At 52.3% G+C, this 14,772-nt stretch overlaps 1 protein-coding gene across 1 annotated transcript in view; it reads left to right on the top strand.

Annotated features, from left to right (window-relative positions):
* FGD1 (FYVE, RhoGEF and PH domain containing 1) overlaps positions 1–14,772 on the top strand; it is a 41,321-nt gene that overhangs the window by 9,528 nt on the left and 17,021 nt on the right. Inside the window, exons 2-8 of the mRNA XM_025852045.2 lie at positions 8,729–8,902; positions 9,197–9,374; positions 9,501–9,939; positions 11,247–11,336; positions 12,039–12,187; positions 13,569–13,725; positions 13,831–13,969. Coding sequence (XP_025707830.1) covers positions 8,729–8,902; positions 9,197–9,374; positions 9,501–9,939; positions 11,247–11,336; positions 12,039–12,187; positions 13,569–13,725; positions 13,831–13,969 — 1,326 coding nt within the window. The remainder of the gene's footprint in view (positions 1–8,728; positions 8,903–9,196; positions 9,375–9,500; positions 9,940–11,246; positions 11,337–12,038; positions 12,188–13,568; positions 13,726–13,830; positions 13,970–14,772) is intronic.

The following is a 14,772-nucleotide window of genomic DNA, read 5'->3' as shown; positions in this document are numbered from 1 at the left end:
CTTTCTCTCTGCCTTTTTCCCTCATGATCTCTCTTACTAATTCTCAAATTTGACCAGGCTTCTGGTGACAGGGGAAGGGAGATGGGTGGATCTTGGGGTCCCTGGGGTCACACACAGCAGGGGGTCAGAGGGGCCATCCCCTAGTGGCTTTGTCCTCACAGGAAGGGAAATCCCAGCCAGCGTGGCAGCCCCAGCACTGGGTAATTACTGCCCCCAGTGCTCCCAGCTGCAGCTCCACTCCCTTCCCTTCCTGTCCTCTGAAGTCCCCAGCCCCTCCTGGGGGTGGAGCAACCACCCCCATCCTTCTCTGGCCTCAGGTCCAGAGACACAGGGAGGAGGTGGCCAGGCCCTTACAGCAGTCCAGCAACTGGAAGAGGGATGGGCTGCCTGTGCTCCCATGTGGCCGGGTGGTGTGTGTGTGTGTGTGTGTGTGTGTGTGTGTGTGTGTGTGTGTGCGCGTGCGCACGCGTGAGCGCGTGCGTTTGTGTGTGTGTGAGTGTGAGAGCACACGCATGTGTGCATGCATGCACGTGCATGTGTGCACATGTGCCTGGCTGCCTGGCTGTCTTTGTCCCCAAGGGTCTGTTTTGTGTGTATCTTAATGTTCTTATTTCTGTATGTCTGTCTGTATGTTTGAGTGTGTGTCTGTATATATCTCTGTGTGTCTATGTGTGTCTTTGGGTCTGTATTTGTTGTATGTTCCTGTTTGCCTGCTTGTGTGTCACCTTGGTTCTGTCTAAGCCCCTGGGAGTTTCTAGATGTTTCTGCATGTGGGTTTCTGTATGTAGATCTCGTGCGTGTGTGTGTGCGTGTGTGTGTGTGTTTCTGTGCCAATGTCTGTCTCTGTATGCCCCCTATGAGTTCTGTATCTTGGTTGTGGTTGTAGTTGGTGTGTGTGTGGGCAGGGATGCCTGCCTGTCTTTTGGCCCTTCCTGCCCTCTTCCTCCTGTTCTGGAACTTTTTTTTTTTTTTACAAACCCAGGACTCGGTTCATTGTGCCCTCAAACACACTCTTCACCTTCCCACCTAGTATTCACACCTTTGCTCAATTTCTTCCCTTGCCTGCAGGACCATGCCCAGTCCACCTAAAACCAAAAAACAACATTAACAACAACAAAAACATACCCCATCCTGGATGGCTGAACTCAAAAACCGCCTCCTTTAGAAAGTCGCCCCATTCCCCCCTCCAAATGTCATTTCTTTCCCAACTCAGCAAACATTGGCTGAGGATGTGCTCTGTGACTCTGGACACAGACATGCTTGGGATCCCATCCCAGCTCTAACTGTGTATCCTCAGACACGTTATTTTGCTTCTCTGTGTCTCGCTTTTCTTGCCTATAAAATGGAGCTAATAGTACACAGGATTGTTAGGAGGATGCCATACCGGAAAGCATCAACACAAAGCCTGACCCAGAGTAGGTGCTTAACAAACAGTTGAACCCCCATACTTTATATCCTCCACTAAGAAGTGAACACCTTGAGTTCCAGAGAGTTCTGGAGGTTCTTGAAATGCCCTGCTCTTTTCTCCAAGCGTCTTGCACAGGGCAAAGTGTAAACTGGACCAGGTGGAACCAAAGGATTCCAGTTCAGGGAACTGCTGACAAGTGTTGCATGAGCCTGCTCAAGCCCAGAGAAGATTGGGCCCTGGCAGAGGGTGGGAGAAGGGACCTCCAAGGCTGCCACCCAATGGCCAGAGCATGTCAGATAGGGCAGAAGGTAACTGGCAGAGGTGGAAGGGGCCTAAAGGACCATCTAATTCGGATACCACGAAGTGGTGGCCCACAAACTGAATTGGACTCACAAATATTGTTTGACCTACTCACTGTTTTCAAAATTAGGGGGTTTCACGTAAAAGTCTGGATTTCTAATTCTCTTGAAATATTGGAAGATCTGAAAACACAGGGCCCTGTTCCTGCAAAGTGACAATTAGATAGAAGGGAGGAGCTACTTCAGGTGAGGCATGTAGTCTCCAGTTTACCCCAGTCCCTACCATTCCCTAATGCCTGGTACTGTTCCATTTTATGGAAAGGTCCTCATTTTACATGAGAGTACACACTTTACAGAAACATCCTTCACTTTACAGAAGGGGCCTCACTCTACAAGAGACTTCCTCCATTTTACAGAAGAGTCTTCTGTTTGGCAGAGAGTCCTTCATTTACAGACAGGTCATCTGTTTTACAAAAAGGTCTTTATAGAACTCTCCTCGCTTTACAGAATGTCCCTCCATTTTGAAGAAGTCTCCTCCACTTTCTAGAAATTTCTTCCCTTTACAGAAGGGGCATTCTTTTTATCAAAAAGACCTCCATTTTGTTGAAAGTTTCTCTATTTTGCAGGAAGGAACACTCTAGGAAACTCTTGGAAGTGGCTCCCACTTTCCAAAATCACCTTCACTCTGCAGAAGGTGCCTCTGTTTTTCTGCAGTCCTTATGTTCAGAAGACCAGTCCACTTCAGGGAAGGAACTTTCAGATCTACCCACAGGGTTCCTGTAGAACAGTTCCCCCTGCACTTCTCACAGTTGACAGAGCTTCGTGTTTGAGCTCTCAGAGAGAACATCTGTCAGGCCAAGCAAGGCCTGGGTCAGTCTGGCCGCAAAGGTGTAGGGCAGCAGGGCTGGACCTCACATTCAAGGGGAAGGTGGAAAAAGTGGGGCAGCTATACCTTTGTCCCCTGCTTTTATCTCAAACTGAGGGGCTCCCCTTCCCCCCCCCAAACTGAGCTGGCTTTCCAAAAGGCACTTTCTTATTTGCTGTTGTTCTTTCTTCTCCACTCCCTCTGTTCCCTTTCTCCACCCCACCCCACCCCACCCCCAGGAATTCCAGCTGTCCCTTGGGGCCTACCTCTTAGCCTGGAGAGACAGAGATCTGGGGGCTGTAAGGAGAAGTATGCAGTGGGGGGTCAGGAAGCCTGAGGGCTGGGGCCAGCTTCTGCCCACTCTAGCATCTCACCAGGTCCTCAAAATGAGGAGTGCACACATATTCTCCCCCATTTTGCAGATGGGGAAATTGGGGTCCAGAGCTGTGAAGCAACTCCTCAGGTCACCATGGAGTTAATGGCTGAGGTCCAGTCTGAGGCCCCATTAGCTGACTTGAGATTAAGCCAAGGCTACAACTAGGAGATGGGAGAGGGGGTGTTGCTGGCCAGGGAAGGGGGATGCTGAGAGCTGAAATTACCAGAAAGAGGTGAGGGAGAGGCAGGGTCATTCCAGTGGAAATGGGCAAAGACAGGAGTCCTTATCTTCCAACAGCTAGAGGACAGACCTGCTCTGCTAGGAGCCCCAAAGCATGTGCTCAGGGCACCTGCCAAGTAGGGGCATGCAGCAACCAGAAACAATTTTTGGAATGATTTTGTTATTTCAATAACAACATGTTGTCATGGAAAAATTCAAAACTCTATTATACTTCTGAACACTTATATTACAGTTTTGTATGATTTGTATTTTCAATTGAGTTTGCATTGCAGGATGGGGTACTATTGTCTTTTCTTTGCCATGCCACCTCTAGTAGGAATCCTGCCCTGATCCGAGGAGCTGTGGAGGAGAATGGAGCTGGATTCTGTGTCCCTCTCTGGCTGGGTTTGCTCGTGTTTCTTGGTGTGTCAATAGCTTTGTGTTGGGTTGCAGCCTGCGGCCTGTGGGTTTATTATCTGTGTGCACAATTTCATGTCTTTGCGGATGTGCAGTTCTGTAGGCTTTCAAGTTTCACTCACATTGCTGTGTGAGTGGGGGACACTGTGCTCTCTCCCTTCTTTGTTTCATGGACTCTCCAAAATCAGGGGCTGTGATTACTATCTAATTTTCCAGACAAGGAAACTGAGGTTCAGTAGATAGAGAGGTTTGCCCAGGGTCACACAACTAGTAAGTGGGGGTGTTGCGATTTAACCAGGGTCTCTATGACCCCTGAACCAGCTCCTCCTTTTTTTTTTTTAAAGAGAGGGAGAGAGTGGGGGAGGGACAGGAGGAGAGGGAGAGAGAACCTCAAGCAGGCTCCACGCCGAGGGCCTAGCCTGTCACAGGGCTTGATCTCACCACCCCGAGGTCATGCCTGGATCCAAAATCAAGAATCAGAAGCCCAACCCACTGAGCCACCCAGCCGCCCCCTGAACCAGATCTTCCTAACGAAGGTGCCACAACACCTCAACACGCACAGTCCAGTCAGTGAGTGCAGTCATGCCACCCCTCTTTGGGATAGTCATATACCACAGGTTCTAAATGACTGTCCTTGTTTTTTTAATAAATAAGACCAGATTCAAGGTTATCCCTGAAATAATGTCACTGTCATGAGCACTCAGGTGCCCACTGCAGGGAAATTGGGTAGAGCCCACAGCTTGCCTGAGGCTTAACTGGACAAGAGACTAGGGGGCCCTGGTTGCCAGGAGCTGCCTCAGAGGCCTAGCTCTGCCTCATTCACTCTAAACCCTCCTTGACTGAGGTTGCTAAAATTTGCTCAAATAAAGTACAGGTAGATTTGAATTTCAGGTATTCGACAAACAATATTTTAGTATGGCATAATAAATTTTTAGTGTTAAGTATGCATGAGACATGCTTATACTAAGAAATTATTCATTGTTGATCTGAAATTCAAATTTAACTGGGCATTCTGTACTTTATCTGGTCGCCCTGTCCCTGGCCTCTCCCTCCCCTGAGCTTCCCCCATCCCAACAGACTGACCCCCCCGCACGGCACTTCCTGAGCCCACTTAGGTGGTTTTCCTAAATGAGAGTCTCTTGTCTTTGAGATTGGGAACTCCCTGAGGGTTAAGATCAAGATTACCTTTTGCCTGCTGAAGGCTTGCTGGGATGGCACACCCCCACCCCCACAGAAGAGCTGGGACAGTGTCCAGGATGTGCTTCCGGTCAGTGACAAGAGATGCCAGAATGGCAGCAATGGCGGTGTGTGAGCATAACGTGCCAAGCACGTGGCATATGGACACGTGAACGACTCTGCGGCTCTCGTGAGGTCTTTGAGGGCTCTGCATTGCCAATGTGTGGCTGGGTACATTTTCACAATGTATTATAAAGTTCGGTGGTGTGACTTTCTCTCTGTGGGGTGGGGCCCTTTGTGGCCTCTGCTCTGATGGGCCCTGGGGACTCTGGTAAACCCAGTAGTTAAGGGGGCAGTGCTGGTGGAAGACTCCATCAGGTGTGTAGGTATGCGCACGTGAGAGATAATGCCATGGACTGTCAACTATAAAAAATGGGCTGGAGAAAACCAATGCAGGACCTAGCCAGGTGGGTATGGGATGGAGCAGTGGGAAAGGCTGTGGCATCCGGGAAGGGAGAAGGCATCCCTTGGGAGCTCCCTAGGGGCAGAGATGGGATTTCACATCTTCCAGCAGTGAGTCTACTGGGCTCAGAGTAGGGCTCAGAAATACCTGGGGGAACTGAGCTAAGCCTAGGGAAACCAGAGAGTTCAACAGGATCATGAGGTGCCATGGGGGCCTAGCTGAGAAGTTCCTATCTTCCCCATGGACAGTGGGAAGTCATAAAATGCTCTTGCGCAGGTAAGTGTCATGCCCTGAGCTGGAGGTCCATCTACCCTCATGGAGGGAGCAAGACTGGGACAAGGGGGCCACTGGGGGAAAACATAGGCGGAAACAAGGAAATGGAGGCAGAGGGACAGGCATGAAGAGCACTGACACAGGAGAGGGAGGGATCTTGAACCTTCTTCCTTCAGCGGAACCTCAGCCGTTCTTGGCCAGGCCTAGGCTCCTGAACTGGAACTGTGAAGTCATCTCCCTGGAGGTGGGCGTAGAGGTATTGTACTCACTAGCCACACTGCAGCTCACGACTTTCTGAAGCCCTGGGGTACAACCCTGCCCCTCCTACTTCCCCTCTTTTCCAGCTTCCCCTTGAAGGGCAGGGTTCAGAAAGGAGTCCAGTACAGGACCCATCTGCTGAAGCTCCGCCATTGACTTGCTGTGTGACCTCGGGCAAGTCACTGCCCCTTTCTCGGCCTTCATCTCCTCATTAGATCCTGAGCTCACAGTCCCTGCCCCTCTCTCCTGCAAAGCCAGAGTGTGCCAGAATATTTGAATTTTATCCAGCCTTCCATTCTGCAGGGCTGCCTGCAAGGAGGCAGAGAGAAAGGAGAGCAGGCCCACTGGTGGGGTGGGTGTAAAGGGAGTAGAGGGTAGGCCAGAGCAGGGCCACAAAGAATGGTATGGTCACCCTATCCCCAGAACAAGCAGTGGAGTGGAGAGAGAGAGAAGCCCAGCCAGGGGCCCCCCAGCTGCTCTGCACAGACTGTGTAGGGAGGGCTCACCGGGGAGGCCTGCCTGCTTTGAGGTATGGAGACAGGGCGAGATGGAGCCCTGAGGAGGCAGACAAGGGGCACCTGAGACCCTGGCATCTATGCGTGTATCTCTGGGGGGGGTCTCTGCACAATGGGGTGTCTGGCTTTGCCTGCTGGGTCTCTGGCACCATCAGCTATTCTCTGTCTCTCTTGCTCTGGCCGTGTGTCTCTCAAACTGTGTCTCCTCATGTGCCACCCTCCAAGTGATTCCTCCTCTTCAACCCCACACCCAGGGGGAAGGCAGGGCAGGACCAGGCCAGGATGTGCTGAGCAGGGCAGGGTAAGCCGAACTGAGAGGAGCATGTCCTCCGTCCCCGTCAGGGCCCTGCCTGCTCAGGTGGGAAAAGAAGTGAGGAAACTGCACCCAAGGCGAAGGTGCAGGGTGGAGGAGTGGGGCTCAGCCTGGGGCCTGGAGCACCATGTTCCTGCTGGGAGGGACCACAGCCCGAGTCCCCTGGGGCCTGCCTGGCTGGACTGGGGCCAGAGTGGGGCCAGGGACCCAGGGAAGCTGCTGGAACACTGTGGGTTGGGCTATTCCTTCCCTCCAGGACTGGGAGACCTAAAATTCCCTGTGACTGTTTTTGCCCATGCGACCCCATAGGGTGTCTCTGCGTGTTGTAGCTGTATGTTTTTGCAACGGAGGGCACATGGGATTCCATGACCATTTAGACCAGTAGGCAAATGTCAGGTGTGTCTGTGTGCCTGAGCCCCTAAGACCTACGGACACCTTGGACATGTTTGTTTCATGAGTATGACATGGGAGTAAAAGAGGTCATACGTCTGTGATCGTGTGTCTGCGTTTCTGGACACATGGTGGTGTGTGACTTCGGGATGTCATCCCATTGTGTGAGGTCGTATCTGACATGGTATAATGACCCTGTGTGGCGATAGTCCTCATGACTATGTGACCACTTGCAGGTGTGTGAACCCGTAACACCATATTACGGTATGTGTGACACACTGTGGCCCTGCAATTGTGAGACACAATATAAATGACTCTGTATGTCTTTGTGACTCAGTGTAACCATCTTTGATGAGTGTGTATGATGGTAAGTGGTTGGGAAATTATTGTATGAAACTGCATAAAACGATGGGCTTGCCACTGTGTGGCTGTCTTTGTGAGTGTGCGTGCCTCTGTTTGCTTGTGTACGTGATACCGTGGGGCTGCGTGATAATATGTGAGTTTTTGACTGTGGGTCTGGGTGACTGTGTGTGAGCAGGCTTTCAGGAGCGTGATGGCATGTGATTGATTGGATATTGGAATTTGTGGGGCCCTGCAGTTGCCCGAGACCGTCTAAATAACACCATGTGGCTCCGTAACTGAGTGGGCCCTTTTGTGACTGGTCAGTATGAGACTCTGTAACACAGGGTAGCAGATCCTGTGGCTGTGAGAGGGTGTGTGGCTGGGGCGCAGCAAAACCAACACCACGTGTGGGTGGGAGCCCCAGGAGCTCTTGGCCGCCACTCACTCTCCTGTCCTCACACCTGTTTGCCTACGCCCTTCCCTATGCCATGGCCTTTCGTGACTTCCTTCTGCCCACAGGACGGTCAACTAGCTCCTCAGCCTGCCTCCGGGGTTTGCCCTCTCTGCTCTATCCCCCACCCCCACCCCCCACTGACTTCTCGGTGAAGACCAAGCCAGGCCCACCTGAGCGCCACACTTCTCCCTTTGGGACATGTCAGCCTGGAGCATCCCTCATTGTCTTCCAAATGGAATCTTCTCTCCCAAAGGCAACCATCGTCTTCCCCTAGGACCAAAGACAGAGGTGGACTTAGGGAGCCCAACAGTGAGGGAAGAGGGACAGTGCAAAAAGGCCTCCCATTTTCTGCATTAGTTGCCTGCCGTTTTAAAGCCATTCCTGTGACCTGAACTCCGCGTGCTGGGTGTGTGTGGTTGTATGTGGGTGTGGAAGTGGAGGAGGGTAGTAACAGATTAGTGAGAGGCTGGGTTTTTAAGGAGCAAAACTTTTGTTCGTGAAATCCAGTTTTGTCATTTTTGAGCACACTCGGCTGTATAAAATTGTAGACAAGGAAGGCCAGGTATCCTCAGGACCTTAAGAAAAAGGATGAAGAATGGCTTAGGCTCAGCATACTCACTGTGGCCATATAAACAAGGGCTGCAAACATGTACACAAACTGGAGGGTGCTCGCACCCACACCCAGCCTGGTTAAACGCCCTAATAATAATGCCTGCTGACATACAAGGAATCAATGTACAGATCACAAAAAACTCTTGTCTATTGATGAAAACAGCCAGCCACAGCCCCGGTCCTGGCTCCCCATGTGAGGGCTGTGGTAGGGGCTTCCCAGAAAGGCAGTGTGCCATGGAAAGAGGCTCAGGGAAACCCAATACCCCAATACCTGCTAAAACATACAACTCCCCTGGCCCCTTTGGGGTAACATCAATCGCTTCACACCCAGGTTCTCCCTTTCTGCAGGGCTGCACCAAGGAAACCGGATCCTGGTTAAAAGTTTGTCCCTTGACCCTGGCCAGAGCCTTGAACCTCATCCAGAAGGTCCCCAGCGGCTTCGCTCAGACCCAGGCCCCCCCACTGAAACCCCCAGCCAGCGTCCTTCGCCACTGAAGCGGACACCAGGCCCAAAGCCACAAGGTAAGTGGTTCCAGCGAGGGGCGGAGAAATGGCCCAGGAGAGGGGAATGACAGAGGGGAAAGGCTGATCAGTGGCAGAGGAGAAGTCTTGTTAGAAGACTAGGTCTAGCGGCAGAGGGCTGTGGCCTGTGGCTGATGCATACACACTGGCATTTTGCCTCAGGCTTGCTCTGTACCCGCCTTGGGCAATGGTGCAGACTGGGGGTTTGTGAAAGGCCTTGTGGCCTGACCATGACAGCCACCTCCAAACTCAGCTCACTGGGATCTCCCCTCTCTTCCCTGTGCATTTCTCCAGTCCCCCCAAAGCCCAGCTACCTGCAGATGCCCCGGATGCCCCCCCCACCTGAGCCCATTCCCCCTCCACCATCACGCCCGCTGCCTGCAGACCCCCGAGTGGCCAAGGGCCTGGCCCCCAGGGTGGAGGCCAGCCCGAGTTCTGCAGCAGTATCCTCACTGATTGAAAAATTTGAAAGGTGAGTCTGGTCCCCGGGGGACGCTGTGGGGGTGCCGGTGGGCCTGGGACAGGAAGGACAGCTCTAAGACGGGACTCTCAGTTGAGTTCATACCCTGCCTCCATGTGTGTCCACCACCCACCTCAGAGAGCCTGTGATTGTCGCCTCGGATAGGCCAGCCCCTGGCCCCAGCCCAGGTCCCACAGAGCCAGCCGTGTTGCCACAGCCACCCCCACAGCCACCAGTGCCCCAGCTTCCCGAGGGCGAGGCCTCCCGCTGCCTGTTCCTGTTGGCTCCCGGGCCCCGGGATGGCGAGAAGGTGCCCAACCGGGACAGCGGCATTGACAGCATCAGCTCGCCATCCAACAGTGAGGAGACCTGCTTCGTCAGTGATGACGGGCCCCCCAGCCACAGCCTGTGTCCTGGGCCCCCTGCCCTGGCAAGTGTCCCTGTTGCTTTGGCTGACCCCCAGCGGCCCGGCTCCCAGGAAGTTGATAGCGACCTGGAGGAGGAGGATGACGAGGAGGAGGAGGAGAAGGACAGAGAAATCCCAGTGCCCCCGATGGAGAGACAGGAATCTGTGGAGGTACTGACCCATGTTCACCAAGAGACAGGACCATGTGGAAAAACCAGGAGCCTGGCTCTTACACTTGGTTCTTCCCCAGCTCGTCAGTTCTCAAAATGGGGCATTGTTTCCACTTTGGATGTTTGGCTTCCCTGGTCCCCTGGTACACTAAATATCAGCAGCAAACCCGTACCTCGCTGCCCCCCCCTTCACTGTAACTACCAAAATGACCAGGCATGGACCCAAATGCCCACTGGGAAAATTGTTCTTGCCTTATCAGAGAACCACTAGCTGGACCTCAGTTTTTCTGTCTTAAAGATGTGCATCCTGCTTGGGGATCCTTAAAGTCCTCCTCCAGCTGGAAAATCCCAAGACTCGGTAGCTATGTGACACCGGGCAAGACTCCACTCCCCTACCACGAGCCTTGGTTTCCTTATTTATAAAATGGAAAGTCTCTCACATCCAGAGACTTCCCAGCAGCTGGCTGCCAGAGGGGCACGAGAGCTAGAGCTCCTCCTGCCCGAACGACCTGAGGCTGTGGCCATGAAGGCCCTTGGCAGCAGGAAACCCTTTCTGTGCCCCAGCAGTCTAAGGCTGCTTTCAAAGGCTTCCTCGCACTTAAGTTAGGTTGCAGCCAAAACACCTTCTTCACCAGAACCCAGCTCAAATGTGGGCGCTGAGGCCAGGGACTCAGCAAATATGTGTCCAGTGATTTGGAAACTGGGCCAACAGGCAATGAGTCGTATACATTTTTGTACTTTGGTGTTTTCTTCACACCCCAGGTACTCGGCAAGCCTTTGCTGACAGTGAACTGAGTGGGTGAATAAATAACATCTATAGACTACTTAATCTGTAGTCTGCTATGTTTTACTTATATTAAATCATTTAATCATCTCAACTACCAGTGGACTTAGGTCCTATTACTATCAGTTTATACAGATGAGGAGACTTAAATACAGAGCAGTTATACAACTTATGCGAGCTAATGAATAGCAGAGCTAGGATTTGAACCCAGGAAGTCTGACTTCCTGGCCCACACAATTAACCACTATATTATGCTAAATGAATAGAGAGAGCAGATGCCTGGGTTCACGAGTGGCCAAGGGAGAGAGTGCGTATCATTGGAATTGAGGAGTGGCTTTTAGGATACACTGGGGTGTCAGAGATTGAAGCTGGGAGGCTTATGGGTCCAGAGATGGGGAAGTAGGGTTCACCCAGGGTGGCATTGGGCTTAGAGTAGCATTTGAGCTGTTCTGAGAATTCTGTGGGCTTGGGTGAAGGTTAGGGTACGGGGTGATGGATGAGTGGTTGCCTCTTCTCCTTTCCAGTTGACTGTGCAGCAGAAAGTGTTCCACATTGCCAATGAGCTCCTGCAAACTGAGAAGGCCTACGTTTCCAGGCTCCATCTCCTGGATCAGGTGAATGTCCCCTTGGGGGTCCCAGGGCCCCAGGACCTGGTAGGTGGGTGCCAAGGAGGAAGTAATAGGGCCTGAGCCCAGCCATACCATTACCAATCTAGAGTTGGCAAGACCCGTTTCTGACCTTGACCCCCATCCTGTCTCTGAAGTCAATTCTGATTATGACCCCAAGCTTGATCTTTGTACCAACCCTCATTCCTAACTTTGGGTGGGTACATCAGCCCTGACTGCAACTCTGACCTAGATCCCGAATTGACCCCAGCTGTAAACCAGACCCTGATCCTCATTCTAATCCTGGCGCTATTCCTGACCCCAAATCCACTAGAATCCATATGGGTAGGAATTTTTGCTTGCTTTGTTCACTATGTTATCCCAGCCATTATAGCAGTGCCTGGCACACAGTAGGCTCTCAAAAAATATGTGTTAAATGAATGGATCTGACCCTGAATCTAATTCTGACCTTGACCCTGCTCCTGACTTCTCCTTGTTCCAGTGCCTACTTCCAGGTCCTAACCTCGATAACCCGAAATCCAACCCCACATAGAAGCCTAACTCCATTCCCTCTCTCCTCAGTCTCAAGACCAGTGCTGATCCCAAAGCTCCACAGAGCTGCCCACAAACACTGCCCTCACCTCCAAGCTGCCCCTTCCCCAGCCAAGTCCCAGGCCCAGCTGGGCTCAACACTCCTGCCCTGCCCCACAGGTGTTCTGTGCCCGGCTACTGGAAGAAGCTCGGAACCGCAGTTCCTTCCCTGCTGACGTTGTCCATGGCATCTTCTCTAACATCTGCTCCATCTATTGCTTCCACCAGCAGTTCCTGCTGCCTGAGCTAGAGAAGCGCATGGAGGAATGGTGAGGGACCCCAGATCTAGGCTGCCTGCCCTCCTGTCCACGCCACCTGCCAAGCCCAGGGCACAAGTGTGCACTCGAGGTCATTCCCGCCTGTCCTCTCCTCTTAGCACCTTTCACAAAGAGAATCAGACCGAAGCTCCTCCCTCCATGCCCTCCCAATCTAATATGAAACACAGACCGGGACTCAGAAAATTACAACAGAATAGCACAACCCTTAAGAGTATGAGGTTAGGAGCCAAATTGGCTGGGTTCAAATTTCAGCTCTGCCGTTGGCTCGCTTTGTGATATTAAGCAAGTTTCTTAAATTACTGTGGTTCAGTTTCTTCTTCTGTGTAATGAGGATAATAATAATAGCCTACCTTAGAGGGTTCTTTGAAGGATTTAAATGAGTTGACACATGTCAACTTAGAACTTAGAACAGTATCCTGCATATAATAAGTGCTCAATGTGAGCTGTTGTGTTTTTTTTTTATCAGACCTATGATAGAGCTGAGAATAGGAGGCTGTAGGAATCCAGACGAATGGACCAAACCTAGTCTGGGGTTAGAGAAGGATTCAAGGAGGAGCTGATTCCTGAGCTGAGTCCTGAGGTAGAAGGGCAGGGTTTACAGGCAATCTCCCAGCCGCCAGGCTCTCCTTTTCCCATCCATCCTTTAGAGTCTACACCACCTGCCATAATGGTCTTTCTGAACAATCAGACTATGTTACTTCCTGCTTGAAAATCATCTCCATGCTCCCCACACCCACAGGATAAAGTGTGTCTCCCTCCCTAGACTGTCACCACTGAGCGCTGGCATGAAGCCAGTTCCTGCATCTTCCCAACTGACTGTTACGCCTGAGGGATAGGCCTGGCCTGGTTCTTGTGTGTCCCCCAGCAGACCGTGACCAGTGAGGGCTAAGACCAGGTCAAGTGCCGTGTGTCCCTCAGCGAACTGTGACTCCTGAGGAGTATGACCAGGATTGTTCACTTTGTCTCCCCTATCAGACAGTGACCCTGTCGGGGCTTAGCTCAGTGTGACTCATTTGTGTCTTCAGAATCACCTGGCATATGGCTGGGCACAGAATCAATAAGAAGTGTATGAAGTGGCCCTCACAGTGAGGTCTGGGCAGGTATTTCAGGACATGTTATTCCTGGTACTTGAGAAGGGCAGAGTCGGGGCTGGTAGCAGCCCGGGCCATGGTTTCAGGTCAAGCTGAGCCTCTTGGCCTAACTGGCCTATAACATAAGCAGCAATTCCAGAGGAGCAGACCTGGCTGACAAGTAGATTGCCCGGAATGCGATGAGAGTAGCTTCCCTGGGACTAGAGACCTAGGAAGAACCCTGGGAGAGTTCTGGGGGACAAGGCTCAGCAGGACCGTGCCAGACCCCGCTTCCACCCCAGGGACCGCTACCCGCGCATCGGAGACATCCTGCAGAAGCTGGCACCCTTCCTCAAGATGTACGGCGAGTACGTGAAGAACTTCGACCGGGCTGTGGAGCTGGTCAACACCTGGACAGAGCGCTCCACCCAGTTTAAAGTAATCATCCATGAGGTGCAGGTAAGCAGCGAAGCTGGATAGGACAGACTGGGGAGGAGAGGTCTGCAGGGATCCAGTGAGGGGTCTGTGGCCAGACCTGAGCCCCTCTGCTTCTGCCCATCACAGAAGGAGGAAGCCTGTGGCAACCTGACGTTGCAGCACCACATGCTGGAACCTGTGCAGCGCATTCCCCGCTATGAGCTGCTTCTCAAGGACTATCTGTTAAAGCTGCCCCACGGCTCCCCGGACAGCAAGGACGCCCAAAGTGAGTGCACGCATCCGGGCCCTGTCCCACTCCAGCCCCCAAGACTTAACTCACAGTGTCAGCCTTCCATTGCAACATAATGAGATCCCAGAAGAGGATCTCCAAACTGAAAGGCCCACATTGAGGCTCTAGAGTAAGACCTCAAGATGTACCTCCAGGTTGAATCTCTGCCCGAGTACCCAGATAGAGCACTCAGGGGTCTCCCAGTCTGAAGTCCCCAACTGGAACCCCAGAGTTGGAAGAGTATACCCAGAATGATCCCCTAGAGGGAGCCATCTGTTTTCTAGGCCAAGACCCCAAAGCTCACCCCTAGACTCATCCTCAAATGAAGCTGTCCCAAGTCCAAAATGAAACTGAGCCTGAACCCCCAGGGACTGAGCCACCAGGCCAAGAGCCCAGACTGACCCCTCAGGCCAAGCCCTCTTTACTGAATCTCCACAGCTGAGCTCCCCACAAGGAGAGGTGTCTCATCAAGACCCTGACTTTACATCATCCACATTTAGAGCTCCACCCTGTGTTGCCAGCCGCTACCTAGAATGAACCTCATAAAGAACCTCCCAAGTCTGATCAGAGCCCTAAAGAATCACCTCTTCGGAACTGAGCACCCCAGGCTGGACCCCTAATTTTCTACCTCCAAGATTTGGATCTCTAGGCTGAGATACTATCTCCTCAGACTGAGTCTTCACACACTGAACCCCTAGAAAAGTATTTCATTCTGATTCCTCCAGTATGAGACCCACCCCCGCCCCCAGGGTCACACCTCAAAGAGTGCTTCCCTAGAGTCTCCCCAACTTTCTCCCCCA

This window comes from Callorhinus ursinus, unplaced genomic scaffold (assembly GCF_003265705.2).
Source record: "Callorhinus ursinus isolate GAN/ISIS: 27379988/994484 unplaced genomic scaffold, GSC_fseal_2.0 scaffold103, whole genome shotgun sequence".
Lineage (NCBI taxonomy): Eukaryota > Metazoa > Chordata > Mammalia > Carnivora > Otariidae > Callorhinus > Callorhinus ursinus.
Note: the sequence above shows the minus strand (reverse complement) of the source record. Positions and strands in the feature narration are given on the sequence as shown.